At 40.9% G+C, this 13,968-nt stretch overlaps 1 protein-coding gene across 5 annotated transcripts in view; it reads left to right on the top strand.

The window, feature by feature from the left end:
* Window positions 1-13,968, top strand: part of tpp2 (tripeptidyl peptidase 2) — a 145,853-nt gene that overhangs the window by 67,503 nt on the left and 64,382 nt on the right. For all 5 annotated transcript variants that reach the window (XR_010963287.1, XR_010963286.1, XM_067986425.1 and 2 more), the window contains exon 13: window positions 3,374-3,545. Coding sequence is in view for 3 of the 5 variants with exons in the window: in XM_067986425.1 (XP_067842526.1) it covers window positions 3,374-3,545 (172 nt within the window). In the remaining 2 variants the exon portion in view is untranslated. The remainder of the gene's footprint in view (window positions 1-3,373; window positions 3,546-13,968) is intronic.

Raw genomic sequence — 13,968 nt, 5'->3', positions numbered from 1 at the left:
CCCACCCTGTCCCCATATCCCTCCAACCCATTTTCCTTTATCCACCTATCCAATCTAATCATGAATGTTGACATAGAATTTTGCCCCAGTTGGTGGGGTGGTGGGGGAAAGGGAGTTGTGCGACTATTTCCTCTGCAGGAGTGGGTGCTATTTGTTTAGTTTGTGGAGGTGGAAGGTAGTCGGGTAGTTTTTGTGTCTTCAAGCTTGGGATAATTATTCAGTTTGGCTGCTTGGTTTCCTTTTCTTTACACAGAGTATGATTTTTTCCGCGATGAATCTAGTCTATGGTGGCATTGGGGAGGGAGAATTGGATTATCATGAAAGCTTTTTAGGAAGTCCAAATGGCCATTCTATCGGGAGATGAGTTTGGAGCGCCACCTTTTTGCAGGCATTGTTTAGCTCCAGCTATCCGCAAGTGCTGTTTCATTGACTTTCAAGATCAGATTTTTTTTTTCAGATACATAAATTTCAAACTATTGCTTTTTAAAAAAAATAACTTTTTCCCCCTGTTTTGTAGTTACAAAGATGGGTCACTTGTTTGTTGCATTAGGTGGTCCTGTCTCTCAACGGTGTATCACATAATGTTATGTCCACAGCGCCACCTACAGGTGCAATACCGTTGGAATGTTACAACCACATACCATTTTTAGTCCAGTTTCTGAAATTATGGGACCATCCCCTTCAAAATATTGCTAGACCCGTAGTCAGTTCTCATCCCAGTACTGCCAGGCCCTAGGCTGCATTCCCAGTTCTTCCAAATCCTAGAGTTGCCCCAATGCTAATAAGTCATTGTTGCTGATAATACTACTTGACATAACACTAACACTTGGTAATAGTAGGGGACTTTAACTTTCCCAACATTGACTGGGACAGCCATAGCATTAGGGGCTTGGATGGAGAGAAATTTGTTGAGTGTATTCAGGAGGAATTTCTCATTCAGTATGTGGATGGCCCGACTAGAGAGGGGGCAAAACTTGACCTCCTCTTGGGAAATAAGGAAGGGCAGGTGACAGAAGTGTTAGTGAGGGATCACTTTGGGACCAGTGATCATAATTCCATTAGTTTTAAGATAGCTATGGAGAAGGATAGGTCTGGCCCAAAAGTTAAAATTCTAAATTGGGGAAAGGCCAATTTTGATGGTATTAGACAGGAACTTTCAGAAGTTGATTGGGAGAGTCTGTTGGCAGGCAAAGGGACGTCTGGTAAGTGGGAGGCTTTCAAAAGTGTGTTAACCGGGGTTCAGGGTAAGCACATTCCTTATAAAGTGAAGGGCAAGGCTGGTAGAAGTAGGGAACCTTGGATGACTCGGGAGATTGAGGCACTAGTCAAAAATAAGAAGGAGGCATATGACATGCATAGGCAGCTGGGATCAAGTGGATCCCTTGAAGAGTATAGAGATTGCCGGAGTAGAGTTAAGAGAGAAATCAGGAGGGCAAAAAGGGGATATGAGATTGCTTTGGCAGATCAGGCAAAGGTGAATCCAAAGAGCTTCTACAAATACATAAAGGGCAAAAGGGTAACTAGGGAGAGAGTAGGGCCTCTTAAGGATCAACAAGGTCATCTAAGTGCGGAACCACAAGAGATGGGTGAGATCCTGAATGAATATTTCACATCGGTATTTACGGTTGAGAAAGGCATGGATGTTAGGAAACTTGGGGAAATAAATAGTGATGTCTTGAGGAGTGTACATATTACAGAGAGGGAGGTGCTGGAAGTCTTAACGCGCATCAAGGTAGATAAATCTCCGGGACCTGATGAAATGTATCCCAGGACGTTAAGGGAGGTTAGGGAGGAAATTGCGGGTCCCCTAGCAGAGATATTTGAATCATCCACCGCTACAGGTGAGGTGCCTGAAGATTGGAGGGTAGCAAATGTTGTGCCTTTGTTTAAGAAGGGCGGCAGGGAAAAGCCTGGGAACTACAGACCAGTGAGCCTGACATCTGTAGTGGGTAAGTTGTTAGAGGGTATTCTGAGGGACAGGATCTGCAGGCATTTGGAGAGGCAGGGACTAATTAGGAACAGTCAGCATGGTTTTGTGAGAGGAAAATCATGTCTCACGAATTTGATTGAGTTTTTTGAAGGGGTAACCAAGAAGATAGATGAGGGCTGTGCAGTAGACGTGGTCTACATGGACTTCAGCAAAGCATTTGACAAGGTACCGCATGGTAGGTTGTTACATAAGGTTAAATCTCATGGGATCCAAGGTGAGGTAGCCAATTGGATACAAAATTGGCTTGACGACAGAAGACAGAGGGTGGTTGTCGAGGGTTGTTTTTCAAACTGGATGCCTGTGTCCAGCGGTGTGCCTCAGGGATCGGTGCTGGGTCCGCTGTTATTTGTTATTTATATTAATGATTTGGATGAGAATTTAGGAGGCATGGTTAGTAAGTTTGCAGATGACACCAAGATTGGTGGCATTGTGGACAGTGAAGAAGGTTATCTAGGATTGCAACGGGATCTTGATAAATTGGGCCAGTGGGCCGATGAATGGCAGATGGAGTTTAATTTAGATAAATGTGAGGTGATGCATTTTGGTAGATCGAATCGGGCCAGGACCTACTCCGTTAATGGTAGGGCGTTGGGGAGAGTTATAGAACAAAGAGATCTAGGAGTACAGATTCATAGCTCCTTGAAAGTGGAGTCACAGGTGGATAGGGTGGTGAAGAAGGCATTCAGCATGCTTGGTTTCATTGGTCAGAACATTGAATGCAGGAGTTGGGATGTCTTGTTGAAGTTGTACAGGGCATTGGTGAGGCCACACTTGGAGTACTGTGTACAGTTCTGGTCACCCTATTATAGAAAGGATATTATTAAACTAGAAAGAGTGCAGAAAAGATTTACTAGGATGCTACCGGGACTTGATGGCTTGACTTACAGGGAGAGGTTAGACAGACTGGGACTTTATTCCCTGGAGAGTAGGAGGTTAAGGGGTGATCTTATAGAAGTCTATAAAATAATGAGGGGCATAGATAAGGTCGATAGTCAGAATCTTTTCCCAAAGGTAGGGGAGTCTATAACGAGGGGGCACAGATTTAAGGTGAGAGGGGAGAGATACAAAAGGATCCAGAGGGGCAATTTTTTCACTCAAAGGGTGGTGAGTGTCTGGAACGAGCTGCCAGAGGCAGTAGTAGAGGCGGGTACAATTTTGTCTTTTAAAAAGCATTTGGACAGTTACATGGGGAAGATGGGTATCGAGGGATATGGGCCAAGTGCAGGCAATTGGGACTAGCTTAGTGGTATAAACTGGGCGACATGGACATGTTGGGCCGAAGGGCCTGTTTCCATGTTGTAACTTCTATGATTCTATGATTCTATACTCTTCTTATAAAATATTTGACTCAGTATATGACATTTATTTTTCTTCTCTTGTCAGATTGATAAAGCTTATGACTACCTCATACAAAATTCATCCATGACCAGCAGTAATTTGGGATTCAGCGTTGCTGTTGGAAACCAACGTGGAATCTACCTCCGGGATCCAGCCCATCTAGCTTCACCTTCAGACCATGGAGTAGGCATAGAACCAGTGTTTCCAGAACATGCAGGTGAGAGCAATTCTCTGATCATGAATCATTTTTAATAAAGGCTTTGCACTCATTGGGCATTAAACTTATGAACTGGAACTACAGATTTTGTGAATCTTTGGAATTCTCTATCCCAGAGGACCGTGGATGCTCAGTCGTTAAGTATATTCAAGACACAGATCGATGGATATTTGGACACTAAGGGAATCAAAGTATATGGGGATAGGGCAGGAAAGTGGAGTTGAGGGAGAAGATCAATCATGATCTTATTGAATGGCAAAGCAGGCTCCAGGGGCTGTATGGCCCACCCCGCTTCTATTTCTTAATGTTCTTATAAAGAAAGAACTTGCATTTATGTCGCGCCTTTCATGACCTCTGGACACCCCAGAGTGCTTTACAGCCAATGAAGTACTTTTGAAGTGTAATCACAGTTGTAATGTAGGGAAATGTAGCAGATAATTTGCGCACAGCAAGATCCCACAAACAACAATGACATAATGACCAGATTTTCTTTTGTTTTAGTGATGTTGGTTGAGGGATAAATATTGGCTAGGTCACCGGGGAGAACTCCCTTGCTCTTCTTTGAATAGCGTCAAGGGACCTTTTACATCCACCTGAGAGGGCATATAGGGCCTTGGTTTAATGTCTGATCCAAATAACGGCACCTCCCACAGTACATTTGTAATAATAATTGTATGATTGTCTACGAAGCCTAAAAGAGGCTTTTAGGTTGCCGCTGTTCAATTTATTTTTAAATTTGATTTGGATAGTAAATCCCCTACTGTTTTTCTCACCAGATATGTCAAGTGGCAACCTGCTCCCAGGCTTCCACCGTTGCTGGTTTGGACTAATTGCAGGGAGCTGGGCAAGTGTAGACTTGTGACAGACCCTTATGCATATGTATTTTTCTCTCATGCTTGCACATCCTCCTTTTTCATTTTCTATTAATAATTACTTTTACATAGAAATTGCAACACAGAAACGGTCTGTGTTGCTATTTAGCCACCACACAAGCAGTAACCCTAATCCCACATGCCTACCTTATCCCATATCCTTTTTCCCCTTTCCTACCATCTTTCCAACCTATTCTTAACAAGGATAAAGAGGGAGAAAATTGAATATGAGTGTAAACTAGCAAGAAATATAAGAACAGATTGTAAGAGCTCCTACTAGTATATAAAATGGAAGAGATTAGCGAAACTAAATGTGGGTCCCTTAGAGGCAGAGAAAGGAGAAATTATAATGGGGAATAAGGAAATGGCAGAGATGTTAAACAAATATTTTGTATCTGTCTTCACAGTAGAAGACACAAAAAAAATACCGGAAATAGTGGGGAACCAAGGGTCTGAGGAGAGTGAGGCGCTTAAAGTAATTAAGATTAGCAAAGAAAAAGTTTTAGAAAAATTAATGGGACTAAAAGCCAACAAATCCCTGGACCTGATGGCCTACATCCTAGTGTTTTAAAAGAGGTGGCTGCTGAGATAGTGGATGCATTGGTTGTGATCTTCCAGAATTCCCTGGATTCTAGAACAGTTTCCATGGATTGGAAGGTAGCAAATGTAGCCCTGCTATTCAAGAAAGGAGGGTGAGAGAAAACAGGGAACTCTAGGCCAGTCAGTCTGACATCAGTAGTAGGGAAAATGCTAGAATCTATTATTAAGGATGTAGTAACAGCAGTTAGACAATCATGATCTGATTAGGCAGAGTCAACACGGTTTTATGAAAGGGAAGTCATGTTTGACAAATCTATTGGAGTTTTGAGGGTGTAACTAGCAGGGTAGATAAAGGGGAACCAGTGGATGTAGTATATTTGGATTTTCAAAAGACATTCGATAAGGTGCCACATAAGAGGTTGTTTCACAAGATTAGTGCTCATGGGATTGGGGTATATTAGCATGGATAGAGGATTGGTTAATGGACAGAAAACAGGGAGTAGAAATAAATGGGTAATTTTTGGGTTGGCAGGTTGTAACTATTGGGGTGCTGCAAGGATCGGTGCTTGGGCCTCAGCTATTTACAATCTATATCAATGACTTAGATGAATGGACCGAGTGTAATGTACCCAAGTTTGCTGACGATACAAAGCTAGGAGGGAAAATAAGCTGTGAGGAGGACACAGAGTCTGCAAAGGGATATCGACAAGTTAAGTGAGTGGGATTTGGATGTCCTTGCTTATGCAACACAAAGTTAGCATGAAGGTACAGCAAGAAATTAGGAAGGCAAAAGGCACGTTGTCCTTTATTGCAAGGGGGTTGGAGTACAAGAGTAAGGAAGTCTTGCTGCATTTGTACAGAGCTTTGGTGAGACCACACACGGAGTACCATGTACAGTTTGATCTCCTTACGTAGGGAGGGATATATTTGCCTTGGAGGTGGTGCAACAAAGGTTCACTAGATTGATTCCTGGGATGAGAGGATTGTCCTATGAGGAAAGATTGAGTAGAATGGGCCTCTACTCTCTGGCGTTTAGAAGAATGAGAGGTGATCTCATTGAAACATATCAGAATCTAAGAGAGCTTGACAGGGTAGATGCTGAGATGATGTTTCCCCTGGCTGGAGAGTCTAGAACCAGGGACATAGTCTCAGGATAAGGGGTCGGATGTTTAGGACTGCGATGAGGAGGAATTTCTTCACTCAGAGGGTTGTGAATATTTGGAATTCTTTACCCCAGAGGGCTCTGGATGCTCAGTTGAGTATATTCAAGATTGAGATCGATAGATTTTTGGACTCTAATGGAATCAAGGGATATGGGGATCGGGCGGGAAAGTGGAGTTGAGATTGCCATGATCTTATTGACTGGCAGAGCAGGCTTGAGGGACTGTATGGCCAACTCCTGCTCCTATTTCTTATGTTCTTAAATGTTGACGTAGTTTCTGCTTCAATCACTAACCCTGGTAGTGCATTCCATAGCCTCGTAACCCTCTACATTAAAAAAAATGGCTTCTCTTGCTTTTTGTCCTAAAGTTCTTACATTTATCTTATATCTATCTTATATCTATGTCCTCTTATTCTAGTCCACTCAATCACTGGAAACAATCTTTTTCTATCTACACTGTCCTATTCCTTCATAATTTTAAATACTTCTTTCAAATCACTCCTTACTCTTTTCTGTTCTAACAAAAAGTTGTGACTGATTTGAAATCTTTCTTTGTATTTGTATTTCCTCATACCAGGCAGCATTCCATTACCCTATCCTGCACTGTACCTTCTCAGTTGACCCAACATCCTTCCTATACCATGCCGCCAAAAACTGCACAGAGTACTCCAACTGTAGTCTTACTAAGGTTTTATATAGATCCATCATTGTTTCTTGACTTTTATATTCTATACCCCTTGCCGTAAAACTCAGTATTCCATTAGCTTTTTTACGACCTTAACCGTTAAAGAGCTGCTTTTTTTTAATGTCTTCTGAACCTAAACCACCCCCCTCCAAAGTCCCTCTGCTTTTCCACAATACCCAGCTTTTCTCTGCTCAAAGTATAATTATGACTTTTTTAACCAAACTGTAGCACCAAACATTTACTGACATTGAATTCCATCTGCCATTTTTTTTTGTCCATTCCACCATCTTATCAATATTCCCTCACAGCTTCATTTGGAATTATTTACTACGCCTCCTACTTTAGTATCATCTGCAAATTTGGACACCATTCCTTCTAGCCCTATAACCAAATTATTGATGTACATAGAGAACTCAATGGGACACTACTACCCATTTCCAACCACTCTGAAAAATTGCCCTTAACTCTTACTCTCAGTTTCCTCCCTTCTAACCAGTTTTAAATCCAATTTGCTATCTTTCTCTTTAATCTTCTCTAGTAGTTTCCTGCATGGTACCTTTTCAAAGGCTTACTGAAAATCCATTGCATTTCCCCCATTCATCATATCCATCCCTTCCTCAAAGAACTCTTATCAGGTTTGTCAAGCACAATCTACCGTTCCGAAATCTCTGATGGCTGCTTCTAAGGATTTTATATTCATCTAGATATATAGTAATTTCATCTTTAATTAAAGGTTCCAAATGTTTTCCTATCACAATGTTAAACTAACTGGCCTGTAATTACCCAGGTTAGCTCTGTTCCCCTTTTTTGTAAATGAGTATTATATTGGCTATTTTCTAGTCCTTCGGCACACATCCACTCTCAATAGAACCCTGAAATATAATTTCTACGGCTTCCGCTATTTCTTCCTCCAATTCCCTCAGAATCCTTGGATGTATCTCGGCACTTTGTTCTTCTTTAGCTTAATCAACTTCTCTAATAATTGCATTTTATTGTAATATCTCTCATCTTGCTTTTAACCATTTCAAGATGTAACTCCTCCCCAGTGTCCTCTTTTGTAAACATTGAAGCAAAGTACTTGTTAAGTATCCCTGCAAATTTCCACTTCTCTGCTGCTAACTCACTTTCCTCTCCTCTCAGGGTCCAATCTCGCATTTAACAATTCTCTTTTTACTGATACATCTGTATAATACTTCACTTTTTAATATATTTTCAGATTCTCTCCCCATATCCCTCCTTGCTTTCCTTATCCCTTTCTTAACCTCTTTCCTTATTTTTTCATATACTTTTTTTTTAAAATCAGATCTATAGAACCCATATGCCCTCTTTCTCAATTTTAGTTTGTTTTTAACCTGTTTAGTTATCTACAGCATTTTGAAATTTGAAGTAGTCTCCTTTTTAATGGTAAATATTTATCCTGCAACTTTGCAATCTCTTTTTTTAAATAATAAAAAAATCCCACTGTTGATCAATGGTCATGTGTGCCAATTCCTTTTCCACCTCCCCTCATCCAGCTCACTTCTCATCTTTCTAAAATCTGCCCTATTCCAATCTGGTACCCTTGTTTTTGTACTGACTTTTCCCCTTTCTATTTGGACCTTAGACCATATCATATTATAATCACTACTCCTGAGGTGCTCACCCATATTTAACTCATCCACCTGATCTATATCATTACTCATAGCTAGATCTAGCATTGCCTCTCCCCTTATAAGCATACAATCGTATTGCTTGTTGAAGGAGTCATGCACACATTTAAGGAATTCTATTCTTTTTTCTTTGTTTACCTTCTCCCTGTCCCAATCACTGAGTGGGTAATTAAAATCTCCTAGAACAATAATGTTATTCCTACTCATCATTTTGATCTGTCTACAGATTTCTTCTTCCACTTCCTTTCCATAAATATGGGATCTTGAGTACAAAGAAACAAAAGAAGAACTTGCATGTGTATATATACAGTACCACTTTTCAGGACCTCTGGATGTCCCAAAGCACTTTACAACCAATAAACTACTTTTGAAGTGTAGTTACTAATGTAGGAAGATGTGGTAGCTAATTTGTGCACAGCAAGGTCCCACAAAAAAAGCAATGAGATAAATGACCAGATAATCTATTTTGGTGATGTTGGTTGAGGGACAAATATTGGCCAGGATACCAGGAGGACATCTTTGAATAGTGCCATGCGATGTTTTACAACCACCTGAGAGAGCAGATGGGGCCTTGGTTTGATGTCTCATCCAAAAGACACCCTTGGTGCTGTACCAAAGTTTCAACCTAGATTTTGTCCTGAAGCCTCTGGAGTGAGGCTTGAACCTAAGACCTTCTGACTCGGAGGCAGGAGTGCTACCACTGAGCCAAGGTTGACACCCCTCTAATGTAACAATCTTTTTAATCTTTGATCTCTAACCACGTTGACTGTGTTTGAAACTGTTTTTGTGTACATCAGTCTTCGCTATAGTATGAATTACATCCTTTACCATTGATACCAGATCTATTCTGCCTCTCCTATAAATATTATAACCCGATTTTCAATGCCTGCCCAGTTTTCAGCAAAGTTTCTGTCAGTAGTATTAAATCTGTACCTTCCTGTGATATAATTGCTTCTAATTCCGCAGTTTATTTCTAGAACTCGGAGTATTGCAATACATACACTTCATCTTTTTTGTTCATATTTTCAGCTGTTCCCTTTCACTTTTTTGTGTCCACGCTAATGCCTCGTTCCTTTATCTCCGCCTTTTTCCTGCATATAATTGGGATTGGTTTGATTTTCCTCGTACTCCCTATATTCTTTCTGCATGCTATCGTTTTTGCTACATTCTTTATATTTACCTCATCTAGTTCTACTTTATCTGGCATGTGCTTCTTGGTGTATTCCAAAGTGATTACAAATTTAGTAATCCAGAAATTGGGAACTCAGCACCTTGAGAGATATGAGCAGCGTTACGCCTTTCAGTGACACCATATGTTGGTACTTCAATGTACTGTGCTACCGTATCATCACTAACAATTACATTCCTGAAAATAGAACTTCATCTTGCACATATCTAATAGTTTTGTTTTCTCTGACCAGACCGGTCTAAAGACCAGACATTTTAGATGTTGCTGGATTATAAAACTATGTTCTGAAATTGATGAAAAACATACTAGATTCTTTCCAGGTACTTGGGGCAGCCAGTTTTAAAAAAACTTTTTATTCCAGTTAAGTATTTCAATGGAAACTATTTCTCCTAATGGTTTCCATTGAAATTCAGTTATGTTCTGTGAAAGTCTTTGGTGACAACAACTAGTAGCGTCTCTGCTGCAGTTATTGCATACTTTTTGTGTACATCAGAAAGGGTGGTGACATCACAAAGAATTTGTACTGGCATCTAGCTGCATAGATCTGAACAGGAATGAATCCAAAGGCTTGTATGTGAGAACGCTACACAGACTGTTGTTGAGTATAGAATTTATGCTGTTTTTGAACAGAATGTGATTATCCTTGAAATGATCAGAATGGATGATTTTAAAACTCCAATTCAAGCACCTTCATGTTTGTGGTCCAGTTAATCTGAAACACCAAGGAAATGTTTTGTGCTGTTAATATTTTTACATGTATGAAATAGTGGGTTTGAATTTACAATAAAAAGGGGCAGATTAAAAACAAAATATTTTTGTTAGAATTGAAGGTTCAGAGCATACAAAATGGTTTGTAATTACTTTGCTCAAATTTGGAGATTCATCCATGAGACATGGAACAAAATTTGAATTCACAATAAGCAAGACACTGGCTAAGGAACTACCATGGATATATACATCAATAAATTTGCTGTCATAACAATAGTGACTGGACTTCAAAAGTAATTCATTAGATGCTATGCACTTTAGGACGTTCCAAGGACGTGTTGTACTATATAAATGCAAGTTCTTTCTTTAAATTGAGATGAACATTAATATTACAAGTTTGGCGACTGTTGAGTAGCTTGTAGGCAAGATAAAGCTAAGGCTTAAAAATCTAGTTTTTAACTAGATAAAATAAGCAATACTAGAAACATGGAAAGCATCTTTTTTAATAAAAAAAACTATGGATAATGCTCGTGTTGATATTTGATTTGTACTAATCACATTAAGGCCAGGCAATCTGAAATATTGTTGCAGAAATGTAAGGACATGGCTCGGAGAATGTGAGACATCTATATGGGATAATAATTACTAAGAGTTCATTGATTATAGCGAGTTATGAAGTTCATGAGGATATTATGAATTGCTGATGCATAAAGGTTGGCTTTAATTCAACACTGCAGTGGCTTTTAGTTCGGGTGCATTCTCTTTAACAGGGATGTACTGAATCTTCAGATTGCTATGGAGATATATTGAAAATGATGGAGAGGGGGAGATTTCAAGAATAGCGAGAAATTGGGATAGGTACTGTATAAATATACAAAAGGAACCAGGCGTCCTAGATGAGAAAAGGACTTGAAACAGCAAGAGGCAGAAGTAAGGCCCAGGAAAGGTGGGAGAACAAGTAAATCAAGACAAATAATGGAAGCTTCAAAAATATCGACCTGATACAAGAGAGAAAAGATTTAAGAGAATGAAGTTTTTCAAAATTGTAATAACCTAATTAAACCCCTACATGGATTGGAAAAAAGTGTACATAATCTATTGTTACAGTCGGAGAATTTTGAATGTCAAATAGCAGGCCCACGAGTGTGTATCGGTGTTGGGGAAAAAGGAGAGAAGTAGCCTTTATGGAGAATCTGTCCATTAACTGGAGGGTGGATCTTTCCTTGGAAGGGAAGTAATCTGAGCCCTTTATGGAATTCTGAGTTCATGGGGACCACTGAAGAAAAATGATCAATTTGAATTTGAATAGATTTTAAGGCTCTCTGGGGGGAGGAGGAGGCTAATAATTGTGGACAGCTATAATCGCTGTACACTGAAGTGAACAGTAAGTGGGCAGAATTCAAAATGAGGAAACCAATTTCAGGAGTTAATGGAAGACTGCTTCATAACTTCAGATGTTAAAATCTAATTGAGGTAGTAATAGACTTAATGCTTAGTCATGAGGCAAAAATAGTTGGAACTAAGAAGTAGGTGAATAATTGGGTACCAGGCAACATACTTCCATTAAGTATGTTTTTCCTGTAAAAGAACAGTAAGAAGGAATCAAACGTAGAGGGGGTTAAATTGATTACGGCCCGATTCTGGGTGCGGGCCTCATGGTGCGCGATTAACTCGCGCCCGATGGTTCCGATGCAGGCAGCACGAGTCATTGGTGCTGCCTGGTCACTTACCTCATCGGAGCACAGCAATCGGGCCTTGCATCAGGTTCACATTTCTCACCAGCAATGGTGGGTGGGGTGGGGGGGGGGCAAATATCGCTGATTTGCTCACACCTCTTAAAGGAAGGCTGCACCTCTTATTTGCAAAAAATAAGATACGGGTCCGCATGGAGTCTGAACGGAGATCAGACATCGCACACGTAAAACACAGATACAAGTCCCTATGTTTACAAACTGTTGAGTTCTGTTACAACATTGAATAAAGGTTGCGCACTACTAAATCTCACATCCTCCAATCTGCACGTCAGACTTCACCAATCTGCCGATCTGAGTTTGTACCAGGCCTGCGAGAGTGCGTGCACCATGATTCTCTGCTGATGCACTACAGGCCTTGGTGCAAGAGATGGACAGAAGGAGGGGCATTCTATATTTGCAGGGGGGAGCAAGAGGCCCTCCAGACATAAGCTCAGGAGGCAGTAGTGGACGCAGTCAATGCCAGGCGCATAGCAACATGAACATGGATGCAGTGCAGGAAGATGTTCAATGCTTTGATACAAGCGGTCAAGGTGAGTGAGGCCAACTGTCAAGTGGCATCTCCTACCAACTGCACCACTAGCTGTATCCACTGCTCCATGCACTACAACCCCCATCACCTACCTACCAACAAACTCTTTCAATCAGTACTCAACTCTTCCAATCAGATGCTTCCTCTCACCCTCACACATTGCCACTGTTGCAAGCCGCACACCTACAACTCACAGGTGTCACTCACTGGCAGCTATTCAGCCACGACAGGCACATTACCCAGACATCCTGCAAAACATTCACCTACACACTTCTCACTTTCTTGCTGAAGAAGGCGACGCTTAACAGGAGGCAGCAAGTAGCAATGGCATTTAGCCCCTTGAGTCTGTTCCGCCATTCAATGAGAACATGGTTGATCTATGACCCAACTCCATATATCCGCCTTACCCTTGGTTCACAGAAATCTGCCAATCTCAGATTTAAAATTAACAATTGAGCTAGCATCAACTGCCATTTGCAGAAGAGAGTTCCAAACTTCTACCACCCTTTGTGTGTGGAAGCATTTCCTAACTTCACTCCTGGCTCTAAATGTTAAGCTATGACCCCTCGTTCTAGTATTCAAGTATAGGAATCCTCCAAAAACAGGTACGAATGCATCAGCAGCCAAAATCAATAATCCATCAACTAACCCGTAAATCCTGCATGGTCCCTTTAAATAGCGTTGGTGGGGGGTCCTTCAGGCTGTCATGTTCAGGTGTTAGTGGTTAAGACATTGCGTTGAGTGCCAAAATGGTGCCTATCACTATAAATCAGCTTTGCATGCTGATCTAACGCATATTCTCTCCACTTCACATGCTGCCGGTGTGCGTAATGTACACGCGCGAAACCCTTTACCAAGATGGTGTCCAGTGCATGTCACGCTAGAAGCGTGCATTCCCGGCGCCATTTTGGAACTTCGGGAGGTCGCGTAGTGCCGAAACAATGGGTGCTACATGGCCGAATTTATAACGCAGAGTACCACAGACTTTTTTTTTTAAAAATGGTGCAGTGAAAAAGTAGTATAATTTTGAGGGGAGGGCAAGAGAGAACAATTGATATGGTGAAATACGACGATGGCAAGCCACAATGGAAAATAATAGTTTCAAGAATAACAGAAAGTGGTATAAATGCACCTGAGCAGAAGGATGGGGGCCCGGTTTAAACTCTCCTAAAAGACAGCACCTCCAACAACGCAGCACTTCCTAATTATTGCACTGATGTGCAGCCTAGCTTATGTGTTCAAGTCTGTAGTAGAGTCTGAAGCCTTCTCACTCTGAGGTGAGATGCTAGTAACTGAGCAAAGTTGATAGCAGAATAATACCTTGGATAATGTTCA

This window comes from Heptranchias perlo, chromosome 6 (assembly GCF_035084215.1).
Source record: "Heptranchias perlo isolate sHepPer1 chromosome 6, sHepPer1.hap1, whole genome shotgun sequence".
Taxonomy (NCBI): Eukaryota; Metazoa; Chordata; class Chondrichthyes; order Hexanchiformes; family Hexanchidae; genus Heptranchias; species Heptranchias perlo.
Note: the sequence above shows the minus strand (reverse complement) of the source record. Positions and strands in the feature narration are given on the sequence as shown.